Source organism: Berghia stephanieae, chromosome 4 (genome assembly GCF_034508935.2).
Source record: "Berghia stephanieae isolate SIO BIC M18660-M18661 chromosome 4, UCSD_Bste_1.3, whole genome shotgun sequence".
NCBI lineage: Eukaryota > Metazoa > Mollusca > Gastropoda > Nudibranchia > Aeolidiidae > Berghia > Berghia stephanieae.
The window spans coordinates 17,768,245-17,791,535 of NC_088363.1; the positions used below are offsets into that span (position 1 = coordinate 17,768,245).

At 35.1% G+C, this 23,291-nt stretch overlaps 1 protein-coding gene across 22 annotated transcripts in view; it reads right to left on the minus strand.

Annotated features, from left to right (window-relative positions):
- Positions 1–1,830: 1,830 nt before the first annotated feature.
- LOC144970138 (cGMP-dependent 3',5'-cyclic phosphodiesterase-like) overlaps positions 1,831–23,291 on the minus strand; it is a 258,901-nt gene continuing 237,440 nt past the window's right edge. For 9 of the 22 annotated variants that reach the window (XM_078909405.1, XM_078909404.1, XM_078909401.1 and 6 more), the window contains 11 exons: positions 20,803–20,883; positions 17,394–17,519; positions 16,509–16,579; positions 15,238–15,360; positions 14,670–14,757; positions 14,099–14,146; positions 12,801–12,875; positions 11,785–11,884; positions 10,954–11,072; positions 9,926–10,071; positions 1,831–3,991 (listed from right to left, as the gene is read on the minus strand). In XM_078909405.1, the coding sequence (XP_078765531.1) occupies positions 3,712–3,991; positions 9,926–10,071; positions 10,954–11,072; positions 11,785–11,884; positions 12,801–12,875; positions 14,099–14,146; positions 14,670–14,757; positions 15,238–15,360; positions 16,509–16,579; positions 17,394–17,519; positions 20,803–20,883 (1,257 nt within the window). In that variant the 3' untranslated portion in view covers positions 1,831–3,711. Of the gene's footprint in view, positions 3,992–9,925; positions 10,072–10,953; positions 11,073–11,784; positions 11,885–12,800; positions 12,876–14,098; positions 14,147–14,669; positions 14,758–15,237; positions 15,361–16,508; positions 16,580–17,393; positions 17,520–20,802; positions 20,884–21,850; positions 21,929–23,291 lie in introns of all 22 variants that reach the window. The other 13 variants (XR_013644912.1, XR_013644911.1, XR_013644910.1 and 10 more) reach the window with 3 other exon arrangements.

Genomic DNA, 23,291 nt, shown 5'->3' on the forward strand with positions numbered 1-23,291 from the left:
TCCATTTCATGTGGTTTTTAAAATTTCTGATATGAAGGATACATATGCAAAATCACATAATTTTGCCAGCAAAAACCAATGTAAATGTACAGGTTTTTTTTCAAATATATCAAGAGGGATAGAAAGAGGAGTGAGAAATAATAATAGACAAGAATTTTTTAAAAACAAAACAATAAAAGCCTTAGCAAAGTCAGTCGCTGAAAATATTGAATTTATCTAGCAAACCAGTTGTTAAGATAGTGAAAGGTGAAGGTTAGATCGAACTAAACAAAGTGAAATGATGATGAATGAGAAAAAAAATGGAATGGTAGAGAAATTGAAAGCAAGAGCCTTTAGCCGTTCATCATCATCGTTGAATTTCTCTAATATTCCATTCTTCTCTCATTCATCATCATTTCAGCTGGTTTTCGTTCTTTGAACACAACACGCAATGCAACTCCCAGTGTATTTCAGTAAGGATAAGCAGACTTGAAGAAATGAATTCTCCATCAGGTGTCTACTTGTTCTGTTAGATTGTTGTTCTCTTTTGCTTTGGAATTTAAAAAAAAATACTCTCTCTCTCTCTCTCTCTCTCTCTCTCTCTCTCTCTCTCTCTCTCTCTCTCTCTCTCTCTCTCTCTCTCAATATTTTCTAAAAATAAAGTGTACATGTATGGATCCAATATAGCCCAGATAGAAATTTCGTCCAACCCTTCATTCAATGACATCAGTATTCTATTTTACATATTTTAGTCATTTCTGGTGATGAAATCCTTATTAATTTTGGGGTCTATAACTTTTTAAGTTTCATCTTTGCACAATCAGTATCTTTGCACAATTTGACATTGTATATACTTCATGTTTGTTCTGTTTAGTTTTTAAGGATTTTGTGGAGTTTGTGACAATTTTAGGTCATTTCAGCAACAGCATATTAAAAAAAAAAAACAACAGAAAAATTATTTAGGGAAATTTGGTGACCAAGAAAAACCATGTATCACATATCTCTAGGTCCTAGTAATGTTTTAATAATAATAAAATTTTTTAAAGAAAGAACGAAGAAAAAAAAATATGATGTTAAGAGTAGACAGAGACAAAATAATACTACCGTTCATTAACATAATGCAAATCATATGTCAACATGTACTCTTAATTCACTCAACCCTTGCCTCTTCTTATATTTTTCATATATATATATATATATATATATATATATATATATATACTCAGTTGTTCAATCAAAAGAGAATTGTCGTGTCTTATTAGTTTTATTCAAGTGCCACTATCATGTAAAGAATTTAAAAACATAAAACAGTAGCTTTAATTATACAAATAAAAGTTGTCCCAGAAAAAAAGTAAATAAAAATTTTTTAAAACAAAAAAAAAAACTTGAGCAAATAGCGCAATATCCACCAAAGTAATGGACACTGCTAAAAATCGAAAATCTCGAATTGTGGTTAATGGAGAAAAACTGGAGACTGTCAACAATGTTGTATATCTTGAGGCAAGAGTAGAGGCAAATGCAAAATCGATCCCTGATATCCAAAGGAGGATAGCACTTGCCCAAACAAAATTGATGAAAATGATGACATTATGGAAAAGTAAAAGCATCCAACAACAAAAAAAAATTAAAATATGAAGAACACGAATATTTCCAACAGCATTAAATGGATGAATCATGGACAATCACAAAGAACAATGAGAACAAAATCAATGCAATTGAAATGAAATGTTTCCAGAAAATTCTCTACATCCCCTGGACGGTAAAAGTAAAAGAAAGTAACTTAAATGTGAAAGAGTCCCTGGGCATTAGGAAGCCATATCTCATCAAGACGATACAGAAACTAAATCTCGCTTTCTTTTTTTTTTTTTTTTTTTGGGGGGGGGGGGGGGGGGGGGGGGGGGGGACATATCAAGAGACATGGCATTCTTGAAAAAAAATTGTCTAGAGGGCATTGTGGTGGACAAAAGAGGGAGAGGGAGACCAAGAAGAAGATGTTCACAAGACATCAGCGAATGGATGAATGTGACAGTGACAATATGGAAGGATGGCGCAGGATAAAAGCTTGTTTCATTTGGCAGTTGCAGGAGGGATATGCCATGATTATGATGAATATCCACTAAGCATGCTCAAAGTCAAAGCGCTTTACAAGGGGTCCCTAACCAACCAGGTACTTGTTTTACAACTGACTATGGTGAGATAATGTTAGTAAAGAGTCTTTTCCAAAGACTCCACTCAGAGTGGGACTTGAACCCAGACATTCTGATCTGAAGACGAGTTTCATAACACTAGACCACATAGCCACACAAAGATCTCTGGGGTCTTCCAAATAATGATGCAGTTAAAGTAACCACAAATACCAAGATAGACGGTGTTAGGGTTGAGTGAGTTAATATGTGATTCCTTATTCCCTACACTGACAAACATTAAAAATGCATCCTCTAAGGTAAAATGAATGAGGTTGTAACAGGGTGATCTATGCATATAATAATGCTATGTCATATGATATAAAAATCAAACAATGGAATAATACGATGATGCTTGGTTGGATAATGCATGCTGTGAATGAGGTAATGTACAAAGTCACTAAACAAACTCAAACGATTAAATATATCAAAGCGGTGGTTTTATCATCCAAGTGAGTGAATTCTGGTATTTGGAAGTATTTTCAACATAATGGCTCTCAACACAATGTCATAAATTCATTTGCCATACGTCATGTAAAAGAAACTATATCTAAATTAACTCCCGTCCACCAGTCATAGTAGGAAGAAAACAAAAAGTAAACAATAATATATCTTGAAACAACATGATAATATCCATATTTTATACACTATAATAATAATTATATTATGAGGATTTCATTCAGCGTTACAACACTGAAAAGCCGTAGTGTTATGCTCATTTTTGTTACATCACAATTCAAAATTATGGCAGAAAACAATGTAATGGATTTTACTTCATTCAAAGCAAACCCTAGCAGCGTGTGAAAGATAAAATTTAAAAATAATAATAACAACAACAGATGGTGAACAGTCATTTTCTCTAACTCTTTTGTCTGAAGACTTTGAGACTACACCTCATATAAAAGATATCTTTTACTATTTAGTCACTGCTGTCTCTTCAGGCAGTGGCCTGAAGAGACAGCAGTGACAAAATAATAAAAGATATCTTTTTATTTGTCCATAAAATTCATCAAGTGAAAGCAGCCCTTAAACTCTTATAAAATTATGAGAGAATTGTACAGTTCATGTCGACTGCTGCAAGCCTATTATCACATACGTTGGGCACACAACTATCATTGGTGTCCTTTCAGGTGAATGAACGTGAATCATTGGATAAAGAAAACAATCAAGTGAATTATTTACTTTCAATGATTCGAATTATGATGCTCATATTTGTCAGTTTCATTTCAGCTCAAGCTTTCTGCAAGTGGCAAGAAAACTTCTTTTACGATTAAAAAAATAATAAATAAATAAAACACAACAACAACAAAAAAATACAAACAAACGATGAAATCAGACACTTTCTCAAAGATTTGTTGAGTTGTTAAAAAACGATAAGACTGTTTTTCCCCATTTTGTATATAATACCTACAACACTATTACACAACAAAAGTATGTCACAGTTCTTGGATCAAGGAAAAATAAGAAAGAAATATTTATATCACAATACCATTACTTAAAACAGTAAATGCCCAATGTCTTTATCACATCTCATTGTCTCTCCTCACTCTCATTGTCCATTGATTTGAGTGGCATTGTTATTACTACTATTGACATTGATACTACTACTGCTTCCACTACTGCCATCAATGTTATTCATACTGCCTCCGGAGTCACTTCCCTTCATCACCTCTCCAGGATCTTCTTCCAGAGAAATAATTTCTTCTACACTCATCACTGACTTGCCATGTTTAGATTTGAGCAGTTCCCGGATGTGAACCCAGTGCTTTCGATTATCCTCCACATTTCGCTGTACCACTTCTGCCTCAGGAAACATCTGAACTAGAATTCTTTAATAGGCAGAAATATAAGATATAAATACATTAATAAAAGTTTTGATTTGATATCTTAATCATTGCAGTTTTATATTATCAACTTAATTAAAGGAGTCTTTCGTTAAATCGTCTGACCATCATGAATATAATCGTGTATTTCAACAAAGTTTTGCAATTAATTACAATCAAATCCATTGACAGAAAATCAAAAGGATAAAACACTGTAAGTGGTATTGGTGGCTAGCTATTTCTAAGTGTCTGTTTTAATGAAGTGAGCGTTGTCAGTGATCAAAATAATAACAACAGCTAAAATCCATCTAATACAATATCTAATAACAAGATATGAAGTGAATAGAAAAGTGCCAGAAGACAATAGAGAATAAAAATTTTTCGCGGCGGTGGTGGGGTTTGAACCTGCGACCTTATTGGTACGACAACTCCGCCTGGCAGGTGAGAGCGTGGCTCTACCGTGTGAGCTATCCACGAACACAAAATATTCGTTTCAAACTCAAAGTCATTACTAGATCCCTCTCTCACCCACTTCTTGAGACCGCCGATTCATTCGTACACCACCATCGCGAATAATTTTGACCAGCAGTTAAGCTTAGTAGCCAATATTCTCAACACAAACATATAACATAGAAACGATTGAGACATTGAGTATGCTCCGGTGTATGGGGTGAATTTTTTAATTCAGAAAAGTGAGTGGAGCAGGCACTTATGTTGGTAACAACAAGATATGAAGTGAATAGAAAAGTGCCAGAAGACAATAGAGAATAAAAATTTTTCGCGGCGGTGGTGGGGTTTGAACCTGCGACCTTATTGGTACGACAACTCCGCCTGGCAGGTGAGAGCGTGGCTCTACCGTGTGAGCTATCCACGAACACAAAATATTCGTTTCAAACTCAAAGTCATTACTAGATCCTCTCTCACCCACTTCTTGAGACCGCCGATTCATTCGTACACCACCATCGCGAATAATTTTGACCAGCAGTTAAGCTTAGTAGCCAATATTCTCAACACAAACATATAACATAGAAACGATTGAGACATTGAGTATGCTCCGGTGTATGGGGTGAATTTTTTAATTCAGAAAAGTGAGTGGAGCAGGCACTTATGTTGGTAACAACAAGATATGAAGTGAATAGAAAAGTGCCAGAAGACAATAGAGAATAAAAATTTTTCGCGGCGGTGGTGGGGTTTGAACCTGCGACCTTATTGGTACGACAACTCCGCCTGGCAGGTGAGAGCGTGGCTCTACCGTGTGAGCTATCCACGAACACAAAATATTCGTTTCAAACTCAAAGTCATTACTAGATCCCTCTCTCACCCACTTCTTGAGACCGCCGATTCATTCGTACACCACCATCGCGAATAATTTTGACCAGCAGTTAAGCTTAGTAGCCAATATTCTCAACACAAACATATAACATAGAAACGATTGAGACATTGAGTATGCTCCGGTGTATGGGGTGAATTTTTTAATTCAGAAAAGTGAGTGGAGCAGGCACTTATGTTGGTAACAACAAGATATGAAGTGAATAGAAAAGTGCCAGAAGACAATAGAGAATAAAAATTTTTCGCGGCGGTGGTGGGGTTTGAACCTGCGACCTTATTGGTACGACAACTCCGCCTGGCAGGTGAGAGCGTTCGTGGATAGCTCACACGGTAGAGCCACGCTCTCACCTGCCAGGCGGAGTTGTCGTACCAATAAGGTCGCAGGTTCAAACCCCACCACCGCCGCGAAAAATTTTTATTCTCTATTGTCTTCTGGCACTTTTCTATTCACTTCATATCTTGTTGTTACCAACATAAGTGCCTGCTCCACTCACTTTTCTGAATTAAAAAATTCACCCCATACACCGGAGCATACTCAATGTCTCAATCGTTTCTATGTTATATGTTTGTGTTGAGAATATTGGCTACTAAGCTTAACTGCTGGTCAAAATTATTCGCGATGGTGGTGTACGAATGAATCGGCGGTCTCAAGAAGTGGGTGAGAGAGGGATCTAGTAATGACTTTGAGTTTGAAACGAATATTTTGTGTTCGTGGATAGCTCACACGGTAGAGCCACGCTCTCACCTGCCAGGCGGAGTTGTCGTACCAATAAGGTCGCAGGTTCAAACCCCACCACCGCCGCGAAAAAAAAAAAAAAAAATTTTTATTCTCTATTGTCTTCTGGCACTTTTCTATTCACTTCATATCTTGTTGTTACCAACATAAGTGCCTGCTCCACTCACTTTTCTGAATTAAAAAATTCACCCCATACACCGGAGCATACTCAATGTCTCAATCGTTTCTATGTTATATGTTTGTGTTGAGAATATTGGCTACTAAGCTTAACTGCTGGTCAAAATTATTCGCGATGGTGGTGTACGAATGAATCGGCGGTCTCAAGAAGTGGGTGAGAGAGGGATCTAGTAATGACTTTGAGTTTGAAACGAATATTTTGTGTTCGTGGATAGCTCACACGGTAGAGCCACGCTCTCACCTGCCAGGCGGAGTTGTCGTACCAATAAGGTCGCAGGTTCAAACCCCACCACCGCCGCGAAAAATTTTTATTCTCTATTGTCTTCTGGCACTTTTCTATTCACTTCATATCTTGTTGTTACCAACATAAGTGCCTGCTCCACTCACTTTTCTGAAATACAATATCTAATAGGATATAAATTCTAGCAGAGATATCAAAACACTATTTAGATTTATTTACATCAGTGCTGATGGTGACAAAAAGTGAAAAAGTAGGAAAATGTTGAACGATTGCCTTTAAGCCCCATTTTTACTGCACTAAACCCCACTTTTAGAGCAATTGAGATGAAAGACTATCATTGATACTCTAGCTAACTTCTGGAGAGTGGGAAACTGCACCTGTGTGTTCCACCACACATCAATTCTCTCATTGCTAGCACATTATTTCAAGAAAATGTAATTTTTAAAAGGAGGAAATTCCTCCCCTTGACTCCAAAATTGCGGATTTCCGCGGATCCGAGGAAAACCATCAGCACTGTTACATTTAATACAGAAATAAAGACCCCTTTAATCCTTGCAAGATTCGCCACGACATTGCAATAGACAAATGAGTATATTTCTTAGGGCTTCTGCACTCAATTAAGGGGAGGGGCGACACCTGAAACTATTTTCAAGAATAATGATTATATCCAATATCTTTTTATATGGGACATTGCCTATGACCAATGGATTCGAACCATGTGATTTATTTGGGTGGGCGTGTCCGGTTGCCATGGTGACGGCCGCCATCTTGGATTTTACTCTTCTCTGGGTGCTATTTTAAAAAGTTACTTTCTCAATAAGTTTCCATGGAATTTTCTTGAAATTTTGCATGGTTGTATATTTGTATATTATTTAAAAAAATACAGAGCATTTTTTAAATATTATTAATAGATCTTTATTTACAAATTTTTAAAAAATATTTTTTTTCGGTATGATAAAAATCATGTTTTTTGACATAAAAATGTCAATTTTTCAAAAAATAATAAAGATATTTAAAATTCCTTCTGTATGATTTTAGATAATTACTATAGCTCTAGACATGCAAAGTTTTAAACAAATTGATTGATAAATGACAAAATAAGATAAAAAATAGTGTTAAAAAATGTCATTTTGAGAAAAACGAGATCAAAGATAACAATGAATGAAAATAATAAGACAAAACGGTACAACCAGCTCAAAACATATCAGCACCGTATGAGGGTCCCCCGTGTTCTTTTTCTGCCTCCCTCTGGGCTTTTTCACGGGTCTGAGCTTTCATTTTGCGTCTTTTTTTTCTCTTTGTGTTGAGCAACCCTTATGCTCTGGTCAAGTCTTTTTGACTCTGCTTGCTGACTCAACATCTGGGAGTGTTCTCCCAGTCCACCGATGCCCAAAGACACTTTCAGGGATGTTATTTCTGTTGGACCAAAATTATACTCTGCACCAAACTCAACTTTTTTAAGGGAATGGAAGTATGTTTTATGGCATCTTGACCAAACAGAATTATGAAACCTTTCGTTTGGATTTTGTGTTGTCTTCATCTCACAACACTTCAACAAAGCATATACAGGCTTCAAGTGCTCATGAATCAAATCAAATTTCAAAGGTGTATTTACACGCTGCTTGTGTCAACAGGATACACATGGGCAGCAATATATTTTTTATAAAAGCATCTTGAGTCCGGTTCAGGAGGACAATACCTATGTTGAGGGAAGTCATTGGTGTAATAACCGTGGTAAAGACCAGCAAGAATAGCCCATTTCATTTCTTTCCGCTGTGGCATTGCTTGGAATCGCTTTATCATAATACTACTATCACACACCAAATTCCAATCAAAGATTTGTGGTCACGGGTCAACCACGAGCCATCATAACTTTCTTGCTTTCTTGGCTTATGTAGCAAATAATTGTTGCCAACGTTTGGATTTTTTGGTCACTTTAGGTATATTTAAAATAATCCAGTAAAAATTGGAAATATTTAGAGATAATTAACGTGAATACGTGTCAAAATTTGATAAAACAATTGATCAATCGAAAGGTAAACAAATCGTAGTAAAATATTATAGTAAGAGAGGCGAACTTTCACCCTGACTCAACATCCAATCCCTGGCGCGGAGTCAGAGGTCGAGAACAAGGTCAGCCAATCAGATCGCACCATTCGTGATCACGTTGTATTTACCTGACAACTTGACCTCTTATCAGCTGTTTGACACACAATCTTTGTTCGCGACTAACAGTTTCTAAACTCCTCCCCTGCCCATATTCTGATATTTATGAGACTGAAACCGTGTCAACTCAACGGGCAAAGAGTAGACTAAACTATCGATATCAAAATTTACAACATCGATATGTATTATAATGCTTTTCAGTCCTATTATTTTCAGTTGAATTCTCACAAAAAATTGAAAAGTTTGGCATTTTCATGTCGACTTCCATGTTTATGAAAGACGATTTTCAAACTTTATATTATCCAAATCACCATCTCAGTGCTGAAAATATGTGAAAAAATGATTGTTCTTTGATAATAAATAAAAAACTGAAATTTTATATTTTGACCCAAAAATCGATATTTCAGGTGTCGCCCCTCCCCTTAAAGGAAATATCCCACCCGATGCCTCGAAATGGCATACCTCCTGGTGGAGTCCAGCACGTTCTGCAAGGTGGCACCCTAGAGTTGAGTGGCCAAATTTGTCTATATAATCAGACCTGCCTACATGAAAATATTAAAAAATTTGTAGTTTTTGGAATTAAAAACAGAAGTCACTTAAGTTAACTTTAAAGATGAACAATTTGCCCTCACAATGATGAAAAATACACTCTAAAAGTCTTAAAATGATACACTCTGGCATCAACCTTCATTACCAATGGGTTTTAATGACTTAGAGAGATGCTCATGAAATTCTGAAATCGGAGCAAAAATTTCGTAATTCTGCAAATTTTTTCATAGTAGAAGGCAGGTCGTTATAACATAAGCATAAGATTCTAGCATGTTTTTGACTTCTCCTGAAAACGTGTTGGAATCTATCGTGTACTGTATTGTGCCAGATTGAACAAATGCAGAACATTGAATATTAACAATTAACCAGTTAACTGCCGTTCTCTGGAACTGGAAAATAAACTTGTATTTTAAAATTTGGCCAGAATATTCTGTCCATCAAATATCGATTGATTTAAATGACCCTCATTTTGGCAAAACCTCTCAAACCTGGGACTTTGCAAAGTTAACGGAAGTTAACTGATTAATATCAAAATTGGCCTTAGCATATTTAATACGTAATGCGTAAAATGAGACCACCCTAACAATTAAGTGATGTATTTTGTGAACTTGTTCATTTAAACAGAATGCCCAGCTGCCAACTTTTACATTGTATGAAACAGAAATTTAGGACATTTATTGGCACCTTGTGGCCTTCAATGGGAAAGGGGTTACACTTAGACAAGACTTTGATTCAAACTTACTTATAAACTGGAGCAGCAATGTTGTCCAAGAAAGCAATTTGTAACTCGGGGATACACGCCCTCTCCCTGTCCATCATCTCCAGAGGATTCTTGCCCAGAGCCTTTTCTAAATCACCTTGGGAAAAGAACTCCTGATAAACCAAAGACTGAAATGGAGAAAATTAAAAGCAAAGAATGTGAAATATATCGAGCTAAAAATAGCAGCTTCTCTTATAATGGAAACGGTGTAGTGTGAGAATGAAGACTGCATCAAATCCTACTTTGAAACAAAGTGTCAAGTTAAGTGACACTGACAACGAACATTATAGCCCTAGCAAGGCATTTTAATTTGAGACAAAAATGTCATGATCATCATCATCATCATCATCATCATCATCATCATCATCATCAATATCATCATCATCATCACCACCACCACCACCACCACCACCACCACCACCACCACCACCATCATCATCATCATCATTTCCAATATTTAAAAAACAGCTTTTATATAGCCAAATATCCACTAACATGCTCAAAGCGCTTTACAAGTGGTCCCTAGCAAACAGCAACACACATGACGCCTGTTAGGCTATATTACAATTTTTTTTTAGGACATAAACAATGATGTGAACACCAGGTACTCATTTTACACCTGAATATGGTGAGAAATGTGAGTAAAGCGCCTTGTCCAATGACTTAACTATGCGCCACTCGGGACTTGAACCCAGGACCTATAGATCCAAAGGCGAGTGTAATACCGCTAGACCACATAGCCGCACATAATATAAAGTCATTTCTGTAACAAATTTCCTTATCACTTTCATAAAGGAAAATTTAGTGGCCCATGCCTTGTCTTTATGTAAATGCAGACAAGTTAGATATCCTATAATGTAAGTTTTACTAGTGCAAGTGTTATTTGCCATGATATTCTAGTATTTAAACTAACAGTATGTGAAATTTCAGATATGTGATTGTTTCGAGTCCAACATAGGCAATGACAAATAGTAACCATCTTTTTTATATCCATACAAACAGATACTCACTGCAATCAGTTTTGTGTTCTTCCAGTTCTTGGTTTGATCAGATAAGTCACAGGCAGTCATCAACAAACACAAAAGAGTGTATCTGTCATCGGGGTTGGCTTTGGAGTACGTGTGTCTGCCTGTAGGGGGGAAAATGATGATAATAATGATGAAGATGATGATGATGTTTTTTATTGTTTTTGTTTTTAAAAGGGTTTTACGGCGCTTGCAACACATTAAGGTCATATCAGCGCCAGTAAAAAGGAAGAAAATGGGATAGTAAAAAGTTCTAGAATTACAATTAAAGCATTCAAGAATAATGCAGACAAAGGGGAATTGGCTCAAATAGGGAACAATGATGATAATGATGATGATGATGATGATGATGATATTAATGATGATGGTGATGTCAATGATAATGATGGCAGTGATGGTTGTGGTGGTAAATATGATAAAAATGATAAGGTAATGAGAAATAAAGTGCCTTTCTGTACATTATATTGACACTCTGGAGCCTGCCATACCCCTAAAAATTTTGAGCTTTTATATAGCGCAATATCCATTAAACATGCTCAAAGCGCTTTAGAAGGGGTCCCTGGCCAACAGCAACATTTAACATGTAGGACGGGACATGACGCCTGTTAGGCGATATTACAATTTTTTTCCGACAGAGACAATGCTGTTAACGGTCAGGTACTCATTTTACACCTGAGTACGGTGAGAGAATGTGAGTAAAGAGCCTTCTCCAAGGACTCAACTATACGCTGAGCAAAGCTCGAACCCAGGACCTTCCAATCCGAAAGCAAGTGTCATACCACTAGACCACATAGCCCCTACAGTGAAATAACTTACTGGAGGCCATACGCTCTTGCTCCTTCACTGTCCTGAGGTGATGGGCCAAATCTGTAGCCAGAATGATTTCCTTCATTAAATCTAGCACTGTCTGGTACTCCTAAATCCCAAGAAAAGGAGAGAGAGAGAGAGAGAGAGAGAAAAAAAATTGAATCCAAAATACATATCAACTATGAATTTTTATTCTAAAATATCACTGAGAAAGCATCTATTTCAATTTGGATGAAGCCAAATATGGCAAAGATCACATTTCATGAAAAGAAGTAAATCCCTGTAATTATTTTGATGATAAGATACGAATAAGAGTGGGAAAAAAATAGTCCTTCAGAGCCATAAGGCTCACGGGGACTGAATTTATCCCAGCATTAACTCACTCAATCCTAGAGATTTTGGCTACTTTTCAAAATTGGAACAAATGTTTTGAAAATGAGCATGTATATAGATAGTTTTATTCAACTACCATTAACACGTAAAAACTAAAAACATTAGCTTTGATTCTATGCCTATAATTTGTCTCATAAAAATGTAATAAATAGGCAATGGGAAAAAGTAACCCAGGTAAACTACGGATATAGCCGGTGTTAGGGTTAAGCGAGTTAAACATACAATGGCAATTGTTTGCCACCATTTGAAGAGGATGCTTGTCTTTGACAAAGCTACCCAATCACTGCTGGATCCACAGGAGTATGGGGGAGGGGGGGGGGGGGGATCCAGACTGCAATCAGGATTGATACCAGTCCCTTTGCTTGTCAGACTGCAAATTAAAAAGAGTGCATTCCCCCAAAGTAGATCAAAGCTGGATTCTGATGCTGGTAATGAATTCCACAACATTTCCATCAGCTTCATAGCTTCAAAAATGTTGACTCTCCTCCTTCTGATCCATTTGGATTAAAATTTTATTTTCTTCATCCAGTCCTCCCCGACAAAACCACATTTTGAAAATACTATGACCTATTCTGACAAGCATTCCACCCAATGGTGAGTGATAGTCAACACCACCATCAGATTTCCCTTACCTTGCTTGAGAGTTGTTCGAACAGGTTGCTGCCCTCAGTGTTAAGAATGCACATGCTCTGTGCTAAGTGGTGCCTCTGGAAAAAGTGAAAATGGGTGAGATAGTTTTTGGGGTTTTTTAAAATCATTGTTACTGAATGTCTGCCATTATTTGTCAGGTTAAAACCGCTGACCTAAACGCCTAATGCAATTGAATTACATCTTGACTTCAAAAATGTAAGATATAGTATCATGGTGAAGGGGGGGGGGGGGGGGGTGGAAGCCAAGTGGTTAAAGTATTGCAACTGTGATCCAGAAAGTCTTGGGTTTGAGCTATGCTTCTGTCACTTTCTTTTCTTTCCCTTGGACACGTTTAACATCCCCCCCCCCCCTCCTTTCCCATTAGCCCACTTGGACAACATGTATGACTACTTTTTATTATATCAGATTTTTGATGTATTATCTATTTCAAAAGGAATTCAATGAGAGATCCAACGATACATTTTCTGAAAAAATAAACTCTTAATTATGAAGAATAATATTATGTTCCAGTTACACTTTTGAATTCAAAGAGCTGCAGTTGTTGAGGAGGTTTTTTTCTCTATTGTTGAGTAAATTTGGTGAATGAATGCTAATGACGTTTAAATAGGTGAAACACCTCTGAGCATTAAAGGAAATTTGAAATTTATGAAAGATAATTGTTATCATCATGACATCATCGTAATCAGCATCATCATTATTATTATTATTATTATTATTATTATTATTATTATTATTATTATTATTATTATTGTTGTTGTTGTTGTTGTGTTTGTTGTTGTGTTGTTGTTGTTGTTGTTGTTGTGTTGTTGTTTTGTTGTTGTTGTTGTTGTTGTTGTTGTTGTGGTGTTGTTGTTGTTGTTGTTGTTGTTGTTGTTGTTGTTATTATTATTATTATTATTATTATTATTATTATTATTATCATTATTATTATATTATTATTTATTATTATTATTATTATTATTATTATTATTATTATTATTATTATCATTATTATTATTATTATTATTATTATTATTATTATTATTATTATTATTATTATTATTATATTATTATTAGCATCATCATCATCATCATCATCATCATCATCATCATCATCATCATCATCATCATCCTTATTAGTATCATTATCATCACCATCACCATCATCATCATCATCATCATCATAAGCTAAGCATGTAGTAGCTGAACATAACTTAATGTGTAAAGAGAAGAAAAACATGTTAGTCATGAATCATGAACATTCTATTCTTCATCCTTCATCTGTCCTAATGTAACTCACCTCCATCACTGATCCTTCTGAACTGTACAAAGCTGCTAACACTGTTTGCTGAGAAAATAAAGACACATGGCACATCAATTTAATTGTATCCTATGATATAATATAAAAATCAATACAAGTATTCACAGTGGGCTCAATCTCTACAGTTTGAACTCTATTAGCTCAACATAATACATCACAATGTGCATTCTCCATCCTCTTATTCCTAGTTTTCACGGATTCCTCATACTAATCTTAATATCTGAAATGTACAAATTTCACTACTTTCTTTGTACAAATTTCACGCATTCCTCATTTCACGAATTCCTTGTCTTAAATATTTTGTCCAAGCAAGGACGAGGAATTTGTGTTGCACTGTAGTACCTTGCACTTATAATGTAAGGTTGTGAACTATCATATGCTTTATAAAAATTAAAATCATAGTAGTAAGCATGAAATGATTCTGTGTGGTATTTTATTCCCACAACTCTACCCTGACATTCCCATCTGTGGCACTATTCCGGCAAAAAAATATAATATCTTTTAACCTTTTTTTTTCTGTATTCATGTAAATTAAACAAGAATAACTTACAGATTGGACCTGGAATGAGTTGGTGGTCCCCCTGTGGTCGATGTCATGGCACATACAAGATACAAACAATGCCAGCAATTCGATGTCTCTGGGTAGAGAAAAGAGGTAAGAGCACGATTCACTAGATACCCATTGCATTACAACCAATCCCTTGGCGATCAATTCTTGACTGACACACACTCTCTCTCTCTCTCTCTCTCTCTCTCTCTCTCTCTCTCTCTATCTCTCTCTCTCTCTCTCTCTCTCCCCTCTCTCTTCTCTCTCTTCTCTCTCTTCTCTCTCTTCTCTCTCTCTCTCTCTCCTCCTCTCTCTCTCTCTCTCTCTCTCTCTCTCTCTCTCTCTCTCTCTCTCTCTCTCTCTCTCTCTCTCTCTCCCCTCTCTCTCTCTACCCTCTCTTTCTCTCTCTAAGAGTACCAAGAGAGGAGCAATTAAGAACATTACTGGGGGTGCAGTTAATGGGGCCTTTGTGCAAAATAGGGATACTACTGAATATGTTTCTGAATTCCAATTTAGAGATTAACATAAAACTAAATATAACAATAATACCATAATCAGCATCATCACTTACTCAAGGTATTTATGTAGATGAAGGTTTTTAATGAGCAGGTAACAGAAATGAGTGACAGCATAGGCGTGCATCCAGTTGTGATAGGGAGGGTTGCGATATCCTTTCTTCACCATCAGTACAAACCTGTGTAAAGAGAGTTTGGACGTGGTTGGGTATGACTATGACAAATAATAAAAATGAATGGGTTAGATTATCAATTAAAAGACAAGTCTAAGCTTGAATATAATATCTTTCAAAATACAGTGTTTTAATATGATACTGCATTCACAGTTTGTATTCATACATAAGAAATAAAAAGAGTAGGGTGAAAAAATAGTCATTCAGAGCAATTGGGCTCATATGACAGGAGTTTATCCCTGTTTCTATACTGTGAAAGAGATAAAAGCATTTTGCTTGCTACCGTTGGATAGAATGCTTGTTTATCGCAAAATACTTTCCATCAGATCTAACAGACACAGCTACCCAATCACTGATGGGTGGACAATGAGGTCAGAAAATTTTTTAAATTTTAATTGGGATCTCAATCCCTTTGCGTGTCAAGCCAGTGCTCTTTCACCTGAGCTACTCTGTGGTAGTGATAATTGAATTGGCGCAGCAACCATCACCCACCCTGCCTGTGAGATAGACGATCAATGCACTTCGCCAATCACCACTCCAAAAGAAAAGAAAAAAAAAAAAGGGGGGGGGGGGGGATGAAGGTGTTTTATGGCTTCATCTTGCATCTCTACTTTCACAAATTCTTGGAGCCAGAATGAGACCATAGTCAAAAACAAGAAGTCAGTTATTGAGCTACAGCACACTTTTCTGCATTTATATTCACATAGTGCTGGAGATTTCCCCTTAATTGTCTTATTTTTTGTTTGTTGCTTTAGGTCTCTTCCAACACAATTGAGGTTATATGAGAGACCGCTGAAACAAAAAAACAAGCAATCTAACAAAAATAGTATAAATGTAAATCAAAATCATAACCTAAAGATATAAGCTAAATTATAAATAACCAAGAACAAACAGGCAGAAGATTTACAGAAAAAAAAAATATCCCCTGTCAAAAATACAATCACAAACCAAAGAAGCAGGATAGGCTAGTAAAGAGAAGAAGAAACGACATCACTATCGGATTGTACACCCATGCTTAATTGTCTTAATTGTCTCTTCTAGATTACAAGTCTATGTAATCCATCCAACCTCTAGAAAGAATCCGAGAACGATTCTGGAGACATTTATAGTTTTATCTGATTCGTAAACAGTCCCATCTGATGACATTGACTCACCTGACCAGTGTATCTAGCTTGATTCTCCACCTTTGCATGAATCCTAGGTCTTCAAACATGCTCAAGCACGACTATGGAAAAATAATAAGGATAATAAAAATAATAAAGTGTTCTTCTACAGCACTAAATGCCAAAGCCTCAAAGTGCTTTAAAATATACTTATCAAACAATAAACACACTCATCCCGAGCCAAACAGACACACACAACAGTCGCACACACTAACTATGCAAGTTTTACAAAATGAAATTGACATTCAACAAAATGGAATAAAAAAATAAAAAGAATTATTTCCTCATCAAGAATAAAATTGAAATGCCTAAGATAAAAATTTCTGGAAAAGATGAGTTTTCAGATTTTTCTTACAATTTTCTGCGCTGCCCGTGAGCCTTACTGACAAAGGAAGTGAATTCCAAATAGTAGGTCCTGTTTTATAGAAAAATACATCGCCGAAATTAGCCGTGTTTTTGGCACTTTGAGTAGCTGGATAGAGCAATTATATTTTATCCCAGCTCTAATCATGAACAATTTCATAATGAACTGCTGTGATATGGCTTTTAATTCTTTTAAAAATATAACATTGCCTATTCGTTAAAAAATACAATAACCATTCATATTCCCATAACAGTAGAGAACTTTGATCTGAATTTATCAACGAGTTGTCTTTCTAGGTGTAATTCTACAATAAAGTGAAGTGATAAAATAAAACTTCCTCTCGGTTAAATCAATTACAGGAATATATCACAAGTGCAAAATTTGTCATTTCCTATATTTCCTTGAAGTTGTGAACTGTATATTTTAGGATTAAGCTGGGTTTTTTCCCACAGATCATCCTAATTGACTCAAATGAAACAAAATAAAACACATCCACATAAAGAGAAACTTACAAGCACAGTCTGAGTCTCTGAGATACTGCGTGGGGGGAAATCGAAGGAGTCGTAATTGGGACTGAAGTTGGTTATTGAGGGTATAACCATGTTGGCCATGCTGGTCACTTCTTCCCCTGGGACTTGCTGAGGGTCAGAACGAATGGAGATTTTAAATAGATTGAGCGGGGGGAAAAAATTGCTCATTTGGGGACATTTAATATAAGTCTTAAGATTTACTTTCGTGTGGAATTGTAATGAGGAATTTCTTTTTGTAAACATGATTTGCTTTCAGTGTATAACATTAGAGCCTTTAATGTATAACATGTTTGTGCTCTAAATGTGCCTCCTCCTCCTCATCCTCATCATCATCATCATCATCGTCGTCGTCGTCATCATCATCATCATAATCATCATTATCAGCAGCAGCATCAGCATCATAATTATTTATATTATCATCATCATTACTATTAAAAATTTTATGATTATCATCATTATATATCATCATCATTATCATCATCAATATCACTATCAAAGTCATCATTATTATCCTGTGATTTATCAATTAAAATATCTGTGTTATTCATAAACTTAATACCGTAAACGATTCGAAATCAGTTGTTTGTTTCTTTTTTAATGAGTAGTAACCAACAATAGAAAAAGAAATATTAATGATAAGTTATTTGTTTAAATTGTCATTATCATAAATCTTGATGCACAAAAACAGATTTAGGCATCTAATTTTACAATCAAACAAATTGCAGTTTTGAGAGATGACATAATTTTTTTTTATTCAATGCCTAATAAAACACTATAAGTTTATAATGTTTCAACTAATAAAGTAAGAAACTGACTGGATTAAAAAATGCTGAGGTTTGTGCACAAGAATTTACTTTGTGATTTATTTGATAGACTAAAATGATTTGATTTGTCTAATTTTAGGGTGGTCCACCTGCAGTACATTTTAAAATGTTGCGATGTTATATCAAAGGCTTCCTACAATTAACAGTTAGTTCTTCTATAAATAGATGGCATTTTGACTGTTTTGACTCTCTAAATTAGGTTTTCTACGTAGGGATTAGGACTGATTAGAAATATAATATCATCTGATTATCGTAAAAAGACTGAAAAACAAGTTCTCAAAATCGAAATCCAATTCCCTAGCTACAGTTAGATGTCTACATTGTCATTCATTCATCTGTATTTTATGCTTTAGAACTCTGGGGCAGAAAAAAAAATTATATTTATACTTTTTAATCTGTCTTTATATTATGCTTAAGAACTCTTGGGCAGAAAAAAAAAGTTATTTTTCTACTTTTTTATTCGTCTGTATTTTATGCCAAAACTCTGGGGCAGAAAAAAAAAAGATATATTTATACATTTTATGCATTCATCTATATTTTATGCTTTAGAATTCTGGGGCAGGACAAAAATTATATGTTTCTACATTGTCATGCATCTGTATTGTATGCTTTAGAACACTGGGGCAGAAGAAAAATATGAGATATAATTAAGTACACCTTGTGAATTCAATTATCAATTGATTCAATTAACAAAAAAAGGGGGTGGGGGTGGGAATATAATCATATCTATTTATATCCTGTTTTAAAAAAATCACAGATGCTGTTTGTGTTCTTAAACACTATAATTTAAAATTATATTCATTATCTCATGAAATTTTAACATAATGTGCATTTAAAAAAATATTTTTAAAAATGCAAATAGTATATTAGACAGTATTACCAAATGTGTCGATAAAACAAAGTTTGAAAAAATAATTTCATTAATAAATAATATCATTCATATTTATGAGAATTAAAAAATAGGCACTGATAAAAAAAAATGGAAATTCATAGAGTAGGGGGGGGGGGAAGAGGAAGAAAGAAAAAAAATACTATCAATGTTTTGACCATGAATTTTAAAACATTGATGCGATCATTTGACATGCTTATCAGTTTGATGACCACGTGCTACACTCTTTTTTCTTTCCTCGCCTTGGCCCTCCACCCTTTATAAACTTGTTTCATTCACCACCTACGACTCCCGTGCAAGTCACACATTCGATTTCTATTGCTAAGAGTGGACTAATACCAATTTTACAGCATGCATAGAGAAATAATTTAAGTTGCTTTTTCATGTAAGCCAAGTTCCTCCATATGACCCGGAGAAGGCAGTTCTTGAGGGGAACAAAAGTCAGACCACAGATGATGGACAATTCCTTTAACTTGGCCTCTAGTTCCTCTATAGACAGCCTTCATGGATTGTGCACTAATACAAACCAAAGTACTACCTACTCACTCTTCACATAACAAAGGATACATTGAATGGAATGATGAATGAAAAGGCTTGACTAAAATCTGTTGGAAACATATTCACACACTCTCTCACACACACACACACACACACACACACACACACACACACACACACAAACACAAACACACACACAAACACGCACATACATCTGGAAACTGGATAGAAACATTACTGTTTAAGCCAATCTACACACACACACAGACAGACACACAAACACAAACACACACACAAACATGCACATACACACACATATACACATCTGGAAACTGACATGGTTTGTTTTTGTTTTTTTGTGATCTGTAAATGTTTAAGATAATTCGCATTATATTCAATTTTCTAATTCGATAAAAATCTCAAAATCACAAATTACATACATGGAAGTGGTTGACGCGTATTTTACAATAACAGAATATACTGTCAATTATTTAAGTTTTACCTATGTTATAACATAACTTGATATGAAAGTATAACTAAAGCATGTACTTCACTCAAGATAGAGGCTGTAATGATTACATCTCATTTGCCTTTGATGTCATGTTTTTTATTGGCTGGTTGTTTTTTGTTGTTGTTGTTGTTGTTGTTGTTGTTGTCGTCGTTCTGTTTTTTGTTTCTTACGTCATTTATTTCTTTTTGGTGTCAATTTCAACATTGTTAAAGAGCACTTGAATATTACCAATCAAAATTACTTTACTAATTAATCAACATCCCCCCCCCCCCCTTTTTTTTTTAATCCAAAAATAAAATCATTTTTGTTCTTTTAAAGGATATTTTAAGATAGTATTCAAATGCAACAAAAAAAAATGCCTCTCTTTCATACATTCTATTTATCACTGATTCCAGCTACATTTTCAAAATACCTAAATATACATAGATTACAAACTTTTCCAAACTTTTTCATTGGGTGCTGTTCTTATACGATATGTTTTATACCCGAAAATAATTTCTCACGACATGATTATTAAAGTAAACTCCATTTAAGGAATACCGTGCACATTCTCAGTTCAAAGGCTTAATGATTTTTAAAGCCTAGTAGGTCTTAAATGCTGTGTTACAATACGATATGATACATTACAATTCCCTTTTTTCCCCTTTAAATACTCTCCTTCCCACTAACCTGGTTAAGATGGAACATCATTAGCTCATTGGCAAGACGCTGCCTGTGTTGAGTATCCTGTAGTTTCTTGTACATTAGAGACTGCCATCAACCAACAACACGTAAATATAGAAAGCCAAAACCGAAACCAAAAGAATGGAGGGGGAAATAAAGAATGAAGATAACAATATAAAATTATGACTTGGTAAGAGGAAATTAAGATTGAAATGAAGATAACAAAAATCATGAATTCTGGCTGCATGCACATGATTTGCATTTCAAAACAAAAACAAAAAAAAACATAATACATGAAAACAAGGTCTTGCCATCTGGACAGTAAAACTGAAAATTTAAAATACAGATGAAATTGGAAAAAAAGTGCAGAATACAGATGAAAATGGAAAAAAAAACTACAGGTAGAGAATGTGTAGATCCCATTTTCTATCAATCATTCAACTAGCACTACTACATACACAAACATGAAAATAATCATCACAACATTAAAACATTATGTTAGGTCATCTAGTAAAATGAAACAAAGAACAAGGTACAAAAAAAATGAACACAAAACATGATTAGAAGTTTCTGAAATGCTGCTTTTATCTCCAGTACAATCCAATGGTATCAACAGGGTACAAGTTACTTCGTCTTCACAGTTAGCATCTCAGAGTTCTTTCATCCTTCGTAAACTTCTCCAGTTAAGCAAAAGACTTGGTCATTTCGGAGCGGTTATCATCTTTCAAAGGCAGATGCTAAAAGCTAATTTTAGTAGTCCTTACTAAGCCATGAGTCTAAAATTTGTAAATATCTATGCAACAAAATAAAACAAACAAACAAAAAATACACCCAAAGCAAACTAAAATGGAAGAGAATAAATTAGAAGCAACCTAAAATATTACGATAAAGATTTATAAAAGAAAGGTCGAGAAAACACCACATCGATCTGCCTCTTAGTAAAGTAGGCAGCAGAGGTATAAGGGGGTAAATAAAAGGTCATTTTTAGCATCAGGCAACACAGTACGGGAAGAATGCTGATGCTGACTAGATCATTTTGTTGATTTGTTGATACCTTCATATGGAACATCATCAATTCGTTGGCAAGACTGTTGCGGAACTGGATGTCAATCACCTTCTTATACATCAATGACTGATGAGTGAACATAAACACAAATGGAATATCATATTATATTCGCAAAAATAAAAAACCAACAAACAGGCAAAAGTTAAAAAGGATAAATGTATATATCTTATATATTTTTAATTACAGCTTGCTTATAAAAACTATGGTGACACTTAAAGCTGGACTTCAATGGATTTTTCATCTCTTAAAATCTTCTTTCTTTTTTTTTTCAAAATGTTGTTGCTTTTGTTGGTTTGTTTTAAAACGAATAAAGAGTTTATAACAAATCGCTTCAAGTTGATTGGACCTGACATCAATTAATATTTTGACTTCATACAATATCATACATATTGGTGTATAAATAACTACTACATCTGAAGGCGAACGAATCAATTGTTTAAGGCATTGCAATTACATCTGGGAGGTCTCAGATCTGACAAGATGGCTGATTCGTCTTGACATCAAACAACTGTTTGATGAATTATCTATAATCCTTCATCATTGGAAACGACACCTAAGAATGCTGTGTGGAAGGGCGTAATGCATTTTTGTGAACTACTCCATGAGTCCAGCAAGTGACCCAGTGGAAAAAGTGAATTAATATAAATAATATTAGAAATCCAATACAGGAAGGACTGTGTATCATTCTATAACTCCACCTGAAATAAGGAGAGCATCATGTAAATGTAATATTGTAGCCATGCCCTGTAACATGTAAACTTCAAAGTTTTAGTCAAAACACATATATCAAGAGTGTCAGACTAACTGTAGAATTATTTGTTTAGCTTATATTAAAGCCCAACGTCTCCTCTACATTTGTGACCAACAGAAACTAACGATAATCCCGGCATTTGAGCATTTACATAGTGCAAGATCCACTTAACGTGCTCAAATCACTTTACAAAGGGTCCCAAGCCAACAGCAACACTTAATGTGTGGAACGAGACGTGACGCCTGGTAGGCAATATTACATACAACTTTTGCTTTTTTTTTCGACAGAGACAGGGCTTTTATCATCCAAGTACTTGTTTTGCATCTGAGTTTGATGAGAGAATGTGAGTAGACTTTTCCAAGGACTATGCCCCACTCAGAGCGGGACTCAAACCCCAGGACTTTTTGGTTAGAGGGTGAGTATCATACCACTAGACCACAGAGCTGCAGGAATTGTCATGTGATCTAAACAATCATGACCAGTTAGTTTGAAGATATGCGTTTTTCTCAAAATCACCCCTATAGCACTTACAAAGAGAGTCAAACATCCTCAATATGCAATTAAATAAGTATAGGAGTATCTGATGACAACTAAAGTAATAGAAACAACTGAAAAACTTTTCTTTCTAATTAAACTGTTATCCCTTCAGGAGCCTGGATAAATATTCATACAAGGATG